General features: G+C 36.6%; 3 protein-coding genes across 4 annotated transcripts; all 3 read left to right on the top strand.

Moving 5' to 3' along the window:
• The first annotated feature begins 445 nt into the window (after window positions 1–445).
• On the top strand, window positions 446–2,440 carry LOC113306896 (O-acyltransferase WSD1-like). Of its 2 annotated transcripts, XM_026555816.1 has the most exons (5): window positions 446–591; window positions 1,084–1,335; window positions 1,428–1,817; window positions 1,939–2,076; window positions 2,220–2,440. In XM_026555816.1, exons 1-5 carry the CDS (start codon window positions 481–483, stop codon window positions 2,379–2,381), a joined length of 1,053 nt encoding a protein of 350 aa, XP_026411601.1. In that variant the 5' UTR covers window positions 446–480; the 3' UTR covers window positions 2,382–2,440. The 2 variants fall into 2 exon arrangements, with proteins under 2 accessions (XP_026411601.1, XP_026411600.1); XM_026555815.1 differs by having other exon boundaries at window positions 446–1,335.
• Window positions 2,441–11,321: 8,881 nt separating this feature from the next.
• On the top strand, window positions 11,322–12,790 carry LOC113304972. Its single transcript, XM_026554090.1, has 3 exons — window positions 11,322–11,327; window positions 11,372–12,391; window positions 12,674–12,790. Exons 1-3 carry the CDS (start codon window positions 11,322–11,324, stop codon window positions 12,788–12,790), a joined length of 1,143 nt encoding a protein of 380 aa, XP_026409875.1.
• A 74-nt stretch (window positions 12,791–12,864) lies between these two features.
• Window positions 12,865–13,625, top strand: LOC113304971. Its single transcript, XM_026554089.1, has 3 exons — window positions 12,865–13,169; window positions 13,324–13,414; window positions 13,533–13,625. Exons 1-3 carry the CDS (start codon window positions 12,865–12,867, stop codon window positions 13,623–13,625), a joined length of 489 nt encoding a protein of 162 aa, XP_026409874.1.
• Window positions 13,626–15,297: the final 1,672 nt, after the last annotated feature.

The raw sequence follows: 15,297 nt of genomic DNA, 5'->3' as shown, positions 1-15,297 counted from the left end.
ACTTTCCATTTTGCTCATGATGATTGTCTATTTTCATCTTATTTTGCATACTGCTTTATCATCTTACTTATTTGGTTGGGATGGTAGAAAAATGGTATTCACACAAACTATACCAACCAACCAGGATTTTGTTGTTTTGCCAATCAACCATTGAACTTGCATTTGCATATCGTGCCACGTGTTCTTAACACAAGGCCTTCTTAATACAAGGCCATATTGACGACTTCACAGGAGAAGAGTGTTTCCGCTGCCAACATGTAGCTTTAATAACTTTACACCATTCACTGCAGACCCAAGACTCATTCAATATTGATTTTTGAGATCCATTGGTTTGTTTATACATATATAGAATGAAGTGGAGAGGATATAGTACCCGTCCATGTGTTATAGCATGTGAACATAACTGTCTTCTTTAAAACAGCAGTGTGTCCATGTGAGATGGTGGTACTACATTTATGACTTTCGAGAGTTTTTGTATAAATGCATCTGAATTCTATTGAATGTTTCTACGGGCCAGAAGTTACGACAATGGATAATCAGTACATAAACGAGAACAATGTTGAAAACATAGATGAAGAAACAAGTCCTCCGGTGAGTCCAATCTCTCAGAGCCTACACAGTTCAATCTTATCATTAATCATTTTCACTGTTTTTGAACTAGAGACACCGATTACTGAGTTAGAAATTGTAGGATTATTCCAGCATATGCTACCCCTAAATATTCGTCTTTCTTCAACAATGGAGAGAAATAATAAAGGTGTTTTAAGATGGAAAAAAGTCGTTACTCGAGTCGAAGATCATTTGATTGTCCCGACATTCCCTCTAGGTTTAGCAAGAGAAACCTATGATGAATACCTGAGAGAATACTTATCAAAAATTGGTTGTGTGAATTTTTCAGAAGATAAACCATTATGGGAACTTCATTTGGTCAAGTACCCTAGTTTGAATGGAGAGTGCAGTTTAATCTTTAAGGCTAGTCATGCAATTGGTGATGGTTATTCGCTTGTAAGTTTGTTTTGTAATATTTTCCAAAGAGCTGATCATCCTTCACTTCCTTTTACTTTTCCGCAAATGTCGTTCAAGAAACAAGGTGATGGTAAGCGAACCGTAATAGGGCTGGGGAACAAAATGTTGGGATTTATGCGTAAGTGTGTCAACACAATTTCCGATCTCATGGAGAGTTCACTGAGGGCAACATTTTTAGAAGATCGGCGATCTGCAATACGTTCAGAGGCATGGACAAATATGAAGATTGAGTTATTTAGACCTTTTGACATCTACTCGGTAACATTATCACTAAAAAGAGTCAAGCAAGTTAAAACCAAGCTTGGAGCGGTGAGTTCAATTCTTAACTTCTTTTTTTTTTTTTGGTAGGTAACCTAATTCTTAATAGTTTCCCAATTTTAATGACCGATCATTTCATGCAGACTGTAAATGATGTGATCACTGGACTGCTATCGTATATTATTCACTTGTACACACTGAGGAAAACAATGGTGGATCACAATGTTGGAGATGGCTTGACGCCGGACTTTATTAATTGTGGCACATATACTAAGATGACCTTGCTGGTCATGTCCAACATGAGAGTATTTGACGGCTTTACCAACATCGAAGATATGATAAGAGCAGTCGCATGGGGCAACCGATCGCGAGCCATGTTCGCGGAGTTACCGACTTTTATCAGTGCTGAGAAAGTCAGCCCCGTTGATTTCATTATCAAAGCAAAAGAAATAATGGACAGAAAGAAAAATTCTATGCTGTTTTACTTTATTGATAAAGTTCTAAATATTGCATTCCGGATTAAGGGTCAAAAGGTATATATGCAAACTGTGCGGCCGTTTTAAGGTTCTTTCACGTTGTTAGCTTTTCATTCTTCCCGTCAACTGGAAGCCATGCTAACATATTTAACCACAAGTATATGTATTCATTACACAGGGGATGGATGAAATGATATATTCAAGCTTTAGGAATACGAGTACATCCATATCGAGTGTAATAGGCCCAAAAGAAAAAATTGCTATCTGTAATCAGCCTGTAAATAGTGTTTACTTCTTTGTGTCAGGTATACCTCAGGTAAGTGTTATTTCAACCTCAGGTAAGTGTTATTTCAATTTTCAGTCATAAATATGTAAGAGTTAGTCTTCTGATCTGGCCAACTGAGCGAAGTATTCCTAATTAGTAAAACCTATTGCTAACCTGCTAAAAGTTGTTTGCAGAGCTTAACGTTTACATCAGTAAGCTGCATGGAACAGTTGAAGCTTGTGGTAAAAATGGAAAAGGGATTTATTGATTCAAAACTTTTTGGTTCTTGTATGGATGAAGCCTTTGATAATATTTTCCAAGCAGCTTTCGAAGACAACCAAGACAAAGACGACTAATGAAATTTTCAAGAAGAAATCCAACTGCTGTAATTGAAAATTTGAAATGCATTGTAATAAGAACCTAATTGCATATATGCTATTTAATATTTGATACTTTTTTGTTTTTCATTTATCATATGAATATAAATTCTAGCTTACAAATAAATAAATACAATATAAATTCTACAAAGTACTACGCGGAACACATGGAGGAAATGAAGTTGAAAGGGCCGGTAAATGGCAAAGATAGCAACAAAGGAAATGAAGTTGAAAGGGCCGGTAAATGGCAAAGATAGCAACAACCCACCGACACAACCAAAGGATCACACATGCCCAATCCGTATATCGTCATGCACTTCAACACTTCACATGAACCTTAAGAAAAGCTTTCTCGGGGCCAATATAATAGGAATGTACTACGAATTAATGCGTGGACTCGGAGTACGTACACATGGAGGAAATGAAGTTGAAATGCCCAATCTGCTGACACTACTAAATGATCACACATGCCCAATCCGTATGGCCATGTATGCACCCCAACACCATACAAACTTGCTATTGATATTGTAGTCTAATTTGTAGTATATGTGCCTTGAATACGGTTCAGTTTTTGGTTGGGTTTACCCGTTTGCCTGACCCATTTGCCCAACTACTTTTTGTGTGAGGAAAGGCATGGAGATAAGACTTGTTTTCCTCCTTTTGTTTTGGTAAGAGAAACTAATGTAACTAAGAGAGAGTAGGAGACGGTAGAAGCAAGTTCTTGAGAGGGGGATTGAATCATACTCTTGTAACCTTGTTTGATATATAGTGAAATCGTTATCGTCGTCTTCAAAGTAGATGTAGATCATCTTGATCGAACCACTATAAATCCTTGTATTGTGTGTGCTTTATTTACTTTGTTTTCATTTCTATTTTAATTATTGATTGATTGTGTTTGGAAGAGCCATTTGTTATAATAAATTGGTATCAGAGCTCCGGGTGGAAGCGATCTACGATGACGGCAAAGTATGAGATTGAGAAATTTGATGGAAGGAATGGTTTCAATTTATGGAGGCTAAAGATGAGGGATGTTTTGTTTCAACAAGGTTTGGTGAAAACTTTGAAGGGGAAAACGGGTCTAGGAGCAACATTGAAGGATGAGGAAAAGGATAAACAATTGGAGAAAGCACATGGATTAATTTTATTGTGTTTGAGCAATGAGGTCTTGAGAGAAGTTGCGACGGAAACTACACCGGACGGGCTATGGAACAAGTTGGAGAAGAGGTATATGACTAAATCCGTAACTATCTTAAGAAGAAATTACATAGTCTTAGAATGCATGAAGGAATATCTATTATAGATCATATTGATGATTATAATAAAATTCTCTTGGATTTGGCAAATATTGATGTCAAAATTGAAGATGAAGACCAAGCATTGGGTTTGCTTTGTTCCTTACCACCATGTTATGATAATTTTGTTGATACCGTTATGTATGGAAAAACCACAATTTCCATGGAAGACGTTAAAGCGGATTTGAACTCTAAGGAGTTAAAGAAGACTGGTATTGATGGTAAAGATAATTCGGGAGATGGGTTGTTTGTAAGAGGAAGAGGAAACCAAAAAGGTGGATTTGATAGGAGTAGATCAAAGTCAAGGTCTAAATCTAAATCGGGTAAATTCAATTGCTTTCATTGTAAGGAACGAGGGCATTTCAAGAAGGAGTGTCCAAAAAGGAAGAATGTTGAGAAGAATACAAACCAAGACACCGCGACAAATGTTGAAGTAGAAAGTGATGATGGAACGGTTCTCACGGTTTATACCGAAAGCTCGGAGAATGGATGGGTTCTTGATTCGGGGTGTGCTTTTCACATGTGTCCTCATAGAGAGTGGTTTACTACTTATCAAGATAGAGAAGGTGGTAAATTTCTTATGGGAAACAATGTCACTTGTAAAGTGGTGGGTACAATTCAAATTAAGATGTATGACGATATGGTGAGGACTTTAACTAAGGTTAGGCATGTTCTAGACTTGAGAAGAAATATGATTTCTTTGGGTACACTTGATTCAAATGGCTGCAAGTATCAAGGTGAAGGTAGAGTTATTCGTGTCTCAAGGGTAAGTCTTACAATTATGAAGGGTGAGAGGATTAATAGTTTTTATACGCTGCAAGGTACTACTGTGACAGGTGATGTAGTTGTATGTTCTTCAAGTTCTGAAGACGATATTACCAAGTTGTGGCATATGCGGCTAGGGCATATAAGCGAGAGGGGGTTGGTTGTTTTGAGAAAGCAGGGATTGCTTTGTGGTCATAAAAGAGGTAAGCTTGATTTCTGTGAACATTGTGTCTTTGGGAAGCAGTGTAGAGTCAAGTTTAGTACAACTATTCATAACACCAAGGGTATTTTGGATTATATTCATTCTGATCTTTGGGGTCCTTCTCGGGTTGAGTCACATGGTGGTAGTAGATATATGTTGATGTTCATTGATGATTTCTCAAGGAAAATGTGGGTATTCATACTTAAGCACAAAGATGAAACTTTTTTTAAGTTCAAGCAATGGAAGACTATGGTTGAGAAACAAACCGGAAGACAAATCAAGTGCTTGAGGACAGACAATGGTTTGGAGTTTTGTGGAGGTGAGTTCAATGAGTTCTGCAAGGAGCAAGGTATTTTGAGACACCGCACAGTTAGAAAAACACCACAACAAAATGGTGTGCAGAAATGATGAAAAGAACCATTATGGAGAAGGCACGGTGCATGCTCTCCAATGCAGGGTTACCAAAGCAGTTTTGGGAAGAAGCAGCAAACACATCAGCTTATTTAGTGAACAGATCTCCATCGACTGCCATTGAGTGTAAGACTCCAAATGAAGTTTGGATAGGTTCACATGCTAACTATGAAGACTTTAAGATTTTTGGATGTCCAGCCTATGCTCATGGGAATAGGGGAAGCTAGAGCTTAGAGCAAAGAAGTGTATATTTCTTGGGTATGCAAAGGGTGTGAAAGGATACAGGTTATGGTTTCCGGAAGATAGACCAAACAAGTTTCTTATCAGTAGTGATGTGAAATTTGATGAGCAATCGATGTTGAAGCAAAAGAATGAAGATCTAGATGGAAGAGTTGAAGAGGGTGTTAGTGATAAGGTGGAGCTTGATGACCAGGTGGAAATTGAGATGCAAGTTCAAGGAAACAATGAGACTATTGTTTCTGATGATAATGATGATGACGATCAAGATATTGTGCAAGGACCTGCCAAGAAAGAAGAAGCACAAGATCATCAGTATAATCTTGTAAGAGACAGATAGAGGAGGCAAGTCAGACCACCTCAGAGATATGGCTATGCTGATTTGGTTGTTATGCACTTGCAGTGGGTGAGAGCACTGATAGGGATGATCCAAGAACCTATGAAGAATCAATCAGTGGTGAAGAATCAGCAAAATGGGGAGCTTCTGCAATTGAAGAAATTAAGTCTCTTGACAAGAATGAAACTTGGGAGATAATTGTAAGACCTAAGGGACAAAGATTATTAGAAGCAAATGGGTTTTCAAGAAGAAACAAGGTACTTTAGATGGTGAAGGAACAAGGTATAAGGAAAGGCTTGTGGCAAAGGGGTTTACACAAAGAGAAGGCATTGATTACAATGAGGTATTTTCTCCTGTTGTTAAACATAGTTCTATTAGAACATTGCTTGCTATAGTTGCTTTGAAAGATTTAGAATTGAAACAACTAGATGTTAAGACAGCTTTCCTTCATGGTGATTTGGAAGAGCGTATTTATATGCAACAACCAAAAGGGTTTGAATTTCCTGGCAAAGAAGACCATGTATGTTTGTTGAAGAAATATTTTTATGGTTTGAAGCAATCTCCGAGGCAGTGGTATAAACGTTTTGACACATTTATGTTAGAAAATGGCTATAATATGAGTAAGTATGATAATTGTGTATATCACAGGAAACTCCAAGATGGATCATTTGTGTATTTTCTCTTGTATGTTGATGATATGTTGATAGCTTGAAAGGACATGTCAGAGATATAGAAGCTGAAAGTGCGGTTGAGTAGTGAGTTTGAGATGAAGGATTTGGGTACATCGAAGAAAATATTGGGCATAGAGATTCAAAGAAACCGATCTGAAGGCAAGTAGTATTTGTCCCAGAAGGCTTACATCGAGAAGGTGTTGGACCGGTTTGGTATGAAAGATGCAAAACCAGTAAGTACTCCTTTGGCAGCTTATTTTAGACTCTCTAGAAGGTAATCACCTCAAAATGCATATGAAGCAGACTACATGTGTCGGGTTCCATATGCAAGTGCAGTTGGTAGCATCATGTATGCTATGGTTTGTACAAGGCCGGATATCGCACAAGCAGTGAGTGTGGTAAATAGATACATGGGAAATCCACGGAAGGCTCATCCAAAAGCTGTAAAGTGGATTTTGAGGTATCTAAAGGGAAGTACAAATGTTGGTTTAGTGTTTGATAAACACTATGGTGATTCGATGAATGTTGTGGGTTATGTTGATTCTGATTATGCAGGTGATCTTGATAGAAGAAGGTCATTAACAGGTTATACTTTTACATTGTGTGGTAGTACTATCAGTTGGAGGTCGGTTTTGAAAAGCAAAATTGCGTTGTTTACAACTGAAGCAGAGTACATGGCAGTCGCAGAAGCAGTGAAGGAAGGTATATGGTTGATGGGTTTGGTTGGTGATTTGGGTTTCAAACAAGAGAGTGTAACTTTGGTTTTTGATAATCAAAGTGCCATTCACTTGTCCAAGGTCCAGATGTATCATGAGAGAACGAAGCATATCGATGTCAGGTATCATTTCATCAAGGATGCAGTTGAGGAAGGTAGGATAGCGATGCTAAAGGTTCCTACAGCGGATAACCCTGAAGATATATTGACGAAGTCGGTTCCAAGCATCAAGTTCAAGCATTTCTTGGACTTGGTTGGTGTCAACAGGTGTTGAGAGCCTTTGAGGGGGTTGAGCGAAGACGATGATGATGAGTGGTTATGGTATTTAAGTCAAGGTGGAGATTTGTAGTATATGTGCCTTGAATACGGTTTAGTATTCGGTTGGGTTTACCCGTTTGCCTGACCCATTTCCCCGTTTACCTTTTGTGTGATGAAAGGCATCAGGAGATAAGACTTGTTCTCCTCATCTTGTGTTGATAAGAGAAACTTATGTAACTAAGAGAGAGTAGGAGGCAGTAGAATCCAATTCTTGAGAGGGGGTTTGAATCATACTCTTGTAACCTTGTTTGATACATAGTGAAATCGTTATCGTCGTCTTCAAAGTGGATGTAGATTATCTTGATCGAACCACTATGAATCCTTGTGTTGTGTGTGCTTGATTTACTTTGTTTTCATTTCTATTTCAATTCTTGATTGATTGTGCTTGGAAGAGCCATTTGTTATAACATAATTTTAGTTATACAAAACAAGCACATTCTTTTCTGAGCTTTATTCACATTTTCAAAAATAGCATCATAACATAAAGTGCCAGAAATGAAAAGCAGTAACATGTTAGTTTAGTCGTGTTACTGTCAGGTTTGTTGCATGATGCAGCAGGAATCAAGGGACATGAAGTTTAATCCAAAAAAGTTATACATCAAACATTGACCTACAACTAATTTAGGAAGAAAAATAAACATGTTGTGTGGGTTTCGACTAAGAGGATTAGAGGTTTCCATTTAGCATTTGATTCTCCTTTGCACACCTTGTCTTGCTCGAGTGTAAAAAAATACGATGCAGCATATCCCTCACAGTCCTATGACATATGGGAGGATATCTCACCGTTGAGCCAAGGGGTCATTTGCAGATGCATTTCTTTTTCTTTTTTTGGTCGGCAAAGAATGAGAATTCATTAAGGAATATCTCATCTCGGAGAAAGGACTAAACAGTTAAAACTCACAGAGCAAAAAGAAAGAAGAAAAAAGATATTCAACGTGGACCCAGTAAAGACCAAAAACAACTAAGGAGAGGGTCAGTTAAAACAATATCATCGCGGAAATACTCAACTTACACGATCGTATAGGTTGACCAAGAGAGGTTTGAGCTTCACTTCCAGAATAATAAAAGCTATATATATATGCTTTTCTCCTTTTTGTTGAAAGCTCTTTCATATCTTCCGGCCAAAGAGACCATAAAATAGCAGTATACAGTCTTCGTCTATAACTCTTTAGCAGGAACGGTAAAGTTGGAGAGGATACAGTCTTAGGTTCATGAGTGATGGTAACTCTGATACTATTTTATTAAGATCAAATATGAATTTCGCAACTTGCATTTATATATAACAGCAATTATAGCAATGTACAACTTTTAAACTTCTGCATATTGAGCAAAAAAATGGTTGTTGCCACCTACTGGGGGTCTGAAAACCTATTACATTACAAGCATTTGGATTATTATATTTCCGAGTATAGCTACTGGTAGTGCAGACGTTATAAAGTTTTGGTTGTTACTTCCCGAAGGAATCCTTGATTCAGTATTATTTTTGCATATCGTTGTGTTGTTGTTGTTTATAGATAAGTTCGGATTACCAGTGACGCTAAAAAAGATCAAACAAATTAATTAATCACATATATACTTAATTGACTATGAAAGATAAGTAAAATGAAACGATTTGAAAGAATCAATTTCACTTACCTTAATCTTAGATTGTTATTCTTCAATAATGAACATGGTATCTCTCCAGAGAAATTGTTATCTTCCAGATTTCTACAAAATATATTGGAAAGAAATATTAACGGCATATCCGTTCGTGGTTTAATAGTACTACAAAGGTAAAATAAGTTGTATCCAATGTTAAACTTACAATATATTGAGTTTAGACAATGTGCCAAGAAACTCAGGAATTTCTAGTGTCAAACTGTTGTTGTTGAAATCTCTGCAATCATATAACACAATTTTTAACAGAGTTCTCTCTCAATCAAATATTTATTTTAGTAACTAAAATATCTGTTACTCATATGGTTTCAAGAGCATCCATGGCACTAAAATCAGGCAGGTTTCCTGTTAATCCAAGGCCATTGAGATATCTGTAAATGACCCATGTTATAATATCTGATAAAAGCGTCAGTAAGCTGCAAAGCCTGGTTCAATCAAGAAAGCAGTGGTATGATAACAATTGGGAGTTTTAGAGAAGATTATTCTTACAGTGTTGTAACTCGAGGAGAGTTGGTATTAGAATCACAACCAACCATCCCAAGTAAATGGTGAAGGCAAACAAGGATCACCAGTCCAACCTTGAAGTTGGATGAAAGTCGTTTGCAATAACCCCAACGAAATCACTAATAGAAAGAAAAACTAAAACTAATTAATCAAGAAACCACAACCAAATTGTGAAGAAATAAAGAGAATTTTTACCATCATTTGAATTGATTCCTTGAACTAATTAATCACCGATATAAAATTCTTCGTAGGCGTTGATTAGTGGAGGAAGAGTTGAATCATCTGTCCGAACAATTTCAATTTGGAAATTTTTCCAACATACACCCATTTGATAACTTGTTCTCCAATATGCACCCGTTTTATTGGATATTTCCAATATACACCCATCATCCATAAAAACGTTAGAAAACAGCGTACAGAGATCTAGCCGTATATCTATCCATTGGAATGGACGATGTGAGATCCATCTAACTCACGAAATTACGGGTTTACCCATAACTCAAAACCAAAAGGATTTCATTTTCATTCGTTTTCTTCTCCTCTGTATTTCTACTAGTACTGCTGCTAGTCAACGATTTGATTTTGAGTTCTTGTATCAAAATCTACGATTTCCTGAACGAGAAGAAGAATCTAGTAATATTTCAAGACGCAGTGAAGAAAAAACCAGAGAAAAAAAATATGAAGAGAAAGAGGTGGGGTTTTCCTGAACTGAAACCCTAATTATTTTTAACCTGTTTCTGATGATTTTAAAGCCCTGATTGATGAACCCATCTCTGTTTTTATTAGGGTTATAAAGATAGATGTTTAATTTTCTAATTTTTTTCATCTTCTCTCGATTTGATTTAGGGTTTTACTTTCTATTTATTGAATTGATTTTTTTTAATATATAAATAGTGTTATTTATTGATTTGATTTCGTTTCTATGCAGTGCAATTGTTCTGTATAGGGCTATTAGTGTTGATGTGGTGAATTCTGAATTGTGTCTATCTATCCCCAACATATGTGAGACCTGATTCATCTGAAAATGTTTGAGGATATGGTGCATACAAAATTATGGCTTGGTACATGCCAAAAGGTTAATCTGTATTGGTGGAATGATGACCCAAATATGCCAGCATACTTAGTGATGGATGAAGATTTTGTTAGGTTTTGGAATGAGGCTGGACCTAATAAAAAGGGAGAGATTGAACTTGAAGTGTCTATAATTTGTACTGAAGAGGAGTATGATGCAGTAGTTACACCAAAGAAGAATTTGGGTGAATATTCAATAGATTCACCTAGGAGATCACCCAGACTTGCAGCTATGAAGCAGTCAGCAGTCATAGCAAAGAATAATTTGTCTAAAAATTCAGTAGAGTCACCTAGGAGATCACCTAGACTTGCAGCTAAAATGGGAAAATCAGTTCAACAAGCGGGCTCTGAACAAGTGGGTACTGCAAGAAAGCTATCTTTTGTAGATTTGTTGAATAAAGTTGAAAGTGATGGGTTATCATTTTTGAGTCAGGCTAGTGTTGGTGACAACATATGGAATGTTGGGAGTAGCAGTCAGCCTTCACAAATAATTGAATATGAAGGAAGAGAAACATTAAATCATGATTATTGGACAACACTTGTGCAAAACCAAACTTTGTTGCCTGATGATTACAATGTGCAGTTAGAAAATGTAAATGTTGATGAATGTCACCCTGTGGAGGAAACAGAACCTCCATTGTTGTTTGATAGTGATGAAGATGAGAGGGATTATAGGGAGTTTGGAACTTTTTATGAAGGTGAAGATGATGGCAGTGATGAATAGGAAGTTAATAAACAACATGGAGGTAATGATGCTCAATCTGATGAAGAGGAAGATATTGAACAACAGGGAGGTAATGATGCTCAATCTGATGAAGAGGAAGCTAAAGAACCTGAGTGGTTTCAAAACTTTGTAGAAGAACACAAATTCAACTTTGAAAAGGAAGAACAAGAACCACAGTTCCCTGAGGATGAAGAGGTTGATCCAAGTATGATGCTGGTTGGTACCAGATTTGCTAAACAAGAAGACTTTAAAAGGAATTTGAGAGCTTTCTGTGTGTTGAATGAAACTCAGTTTCTGGTCAAGGCTAGTTGTTCTAGGAGAGTGAAGGCTCTATGTAGATTTCATGAGGAATATAAATTTCCTTGGTTTGTGTTTTGTTCAAGAAGGAAAAAAGGTGGTTACTGGTCAATTACAAGTCTGGAAGAGAAACATACATGTGCTGGTGATCCATTTAGGAGGAATAAGTCTGCAAACAAGTATTTTGTTTGTGACTGGGTAAAGGATAGGCTTAAGAGCATTGCTGGTAAAGTTATTCCAAAGCCAGGACAAATAGCTGAAGACTTTTTTACTCAAACCAACTTTAATATACCATATCAAACAGCATGGAAGGAAAGAAATTTAGTTCTAGAATCACTGTATGGGAACTATGAAGAAAGTTTCAATAATGTACCCACTTTCTGCAACATGGTGACCAAAACAAATGAAGATTTTGTGGCTATTTACACATATGCACAAGTTGATGATCGTTTTGAAAGCATGACAATATATTTTGCATCATCACTTCAAGGATTTAAATATGGATGTAGAGAAGTAATTGGGTTGGATGCTTGCCATCTTACTGGCAAGCATGGTGGTGTGCTAATGGCTGCAACAACACTAGATACACAAAATGGTTTAGTACCATTAGGGATTATGATTTGCAGGGCCGAGACCATAGAGAATTGGACCCCGTTTCTCCAACATTCGGCTCCACATATCACTGATCATAAGTGTCCAATTACATTAATATCTGATAGGAAGAAGGGATTAATGAAGCTGTGTCTGCGGCGTTTGGAAAAACTCCTCATAGATATTTTTATAGGTAATGTACTTGTATCTTAAGATATTTTTCAATATGTCTTACATATGAACTGTAATATCACCTGTGTTTTTTTTTTTTTTTTGCATCGTAAATTTGGCAGGAACTTAAGTAAGAACTTCAAGAAGAAATTCAAGGGCTTTGAACTGCAATCTTACCTTTGGAATGCAGCAAAATGTTATAAGAAGAAACATTTTTTTATAAGTTTTCTCACTTAGTTATAGCTTGTACAATTTTTTAATACTTTAATTTTGTTTTCTGAAATTAAGACTTAGTTATGTTTCCTGTAGGAAAACATGAAACTTTTGAAGAATGAAAATGAGGAAGCTTTTAAGTATCTTATGAGGGAAAATCCTGAGTTGTGGTCAAGGGCTTTTTTGATAGCACAAGCAAATGTGAACATATGAATAACAACTTTTCTGAGTCTTTTAACTCCATGGTATGTAATATAAGGGACAAACCTATTTGTATGTTAAGAACGATGTATGGACAGTTAGTCATGGGCTTGTTTTATAAGAGGAGGACTGCATGTGTTGGGTGGACAGATGGGCAGTTGGTTCCCACTGCAGTTAAGTTAATTGAGAAGATGCTGAAATTAGTTGGTAAGTTCAAGACAATTGGATGTGTGGCAGGCAAGATATATTCAGTAACTAACAGAGACAAAAATAAAATGTTTACTGTTAATATTGTTAATCAAGTATGCAGTTGTGAGCAGTGGCAAATGAGAGGATTTCCCTGCCAACATGCAGTTTGTGCATTGAAGACAATTAGAGTTGATTGGCCTAAGTAAGTGTATTAAGTAACTTCAATTTTTGTTGTTCTGTTTTTGTCATCAATTTTTGTAGTTTTGTTTTTGTCTTCAATTTTTCTTCTTTTTTTTTTTGTTTTTTTCCATTCATTAACTTCAGTCCATTCAATTTTGGTTGTTGTGCTTGTGTAGATGTTGCAGTCCTTACTTTAGAGTGGAATCATATAGAGCCACATATGCACCAGTTGTACATCCTTTAGATGACCCAAAGGACTGGGTAAAGGTAACCTCTTTATTGGTTGTTGTGTTTTTAATATTATTTTAAATGCTTTAGGGTTTCATTATATTTTAACTAAAAGAATACTCCCATCTCAAATTGTTTCTTTCTAATCTCTCTCCAGGTAGACATGAAGCTCAATACTCCCATCTCAAGTAGATCTGCAGGAAGACCAAGAACTAAAAGGATAAAGTCATATGATGAACCTAGAGTTTAAGTGAGAAATAGAAGATGCTCCAAGTGCAAGGTAATAGGTCACAACAAACCAACTTGTAAAGGATGTGAAGTTGGACAAAATCCAAAGGGAAAGAGACCAAGAACTCAAGTGGATGTTGCTGATTGTAGTTCCTCATATCCATCACAACCCAGTAAAGCAAACAAAATGAAGAAGACTGCATGTGAATCATCTAAAGTTGCTGCATCCAAGAGGAAGGTTACACAAAATGTTTCACAAACTATTTCACAAATTGTGACACAACCAAAGTATGGATCTGTTTCACAAAATATCACACAATGTATTCAGACCCAGGGGAAGGCTAAGAAGGCAAAGAAAATTTGATTTTGTGAATGCCAATCTTTTTAAAAAGTTTGGATCTGTCTTTTTTTGGGTTGTGTTGATTCAGACTTGTAAATATTTATGTTTTGAACAATTTCATTTTTTTTAGATTGAAATACTCAAGTGTTAGTTTTGATTGAAGAACTTTAATATAAATTTCCTTTTTATTACATAACTTGTTGCAGATAAGTTCACTGCACTTGAGGTAAGATATGTCTTTGTTATGTTCATCCTTACATGATGACAGCTTGAGGTGTCCTTTGCAGTGTGCCTTGAAGCATGGTTGATTATGCAGTTTACAATCTTTCATCATGATTGAACATTCAATCATGATTTTCTTCTCACTGGTTTTTCTATTGCTACTACATGGTGAGTCTTTTTGCCCTCCATTCATGGCTTATTTGTGTGATTGAATGTGGAAAAAGGATTAGATTTCATCACTGGTTCTTGTAGCAGTGAAAAAGATGATGAATTGGGGTTGTAATCGTGGCCGTTTATTTGAATGCACAAGATAAAGCCACCTGTAAAATGATAATTATTGTTGCAGGTCATGTGAAGTGCAGGTGCACGGTTTTCTGAGTCGACTAGGTTATTAACTCGGTTGAACTGCACCTGAGTTTGCCTCACAGGGGTTTTTCAGTCTTTTACATGTGATGACAGTTGTACAACAGCTACACTAAAATTGCGGCCGCTAGCCGTTTTATTCAAAAAAACGGATGGAATTATTCTTTCGGGTGTATATTAGAAATATCCAAAAAAAAACGGGTGTATATTAGAAAACAGGTTATGGGTGTATATCAGTAAAACGCCTTCTTTTTTTTTTTTTGAGATTTGATGATTCAAGGTCGGTAGGATGCCTACAGTCATTCGGAATATTATGGCCACTAACCTGGCAGGCTTGATTTTCGAAGGTATTTATATTCGTCAAGAGACTAAGCTGAGGTGGAGCTATGCAAGTATACATGAAGGAAAATAGTGCAAGACTATTCGTCGAGTGAAACAATACATGGGATAATGCACCTATGAGATCTAGGTTAGGCTGCGTAATTTTGGAGTAGGATTCTTGTACGCTCACCCCGTATGCTATTTTGTTCCCCGCTCGTAAAACAGATATATGTAGATACAATCACGTCATGTGCAATTTTGCAATTTGACAACCCATGCCACACGGGGCTCAAACGGAATAACGTTATTTTGGTGCGAACTGCGAAGAATATCAGGAAATGAATAGATCAAGGTTTCAGGAAACTTACCAAGCAGCAATCAGTCTTATTTGGTTATAGCTATATCGAGTAGTCTTTTTACCGATTATATATGAAGGTAGTAACACTAA

The sequence above is a fragment of the Papaver somniferum genome, chromosome 8 (genome assembly GCF_003573695.1).
Source record: "Papaver somniferum cultivar HN1 chromosome 8, ASM357369v1, whole genome shotgun sequence".
Taxonomy (NCBI): Eukaryota; Viridiplantae; Streptophyta; class Magnoliopsida; order Ranunculales; family Papaveraceae; genus Papaver; species Papaver somniferum.
Note: the sequence above shows the minus strand (reverse complement) of the source record. Positions and strands in the feature narration are given on the sequence as shown.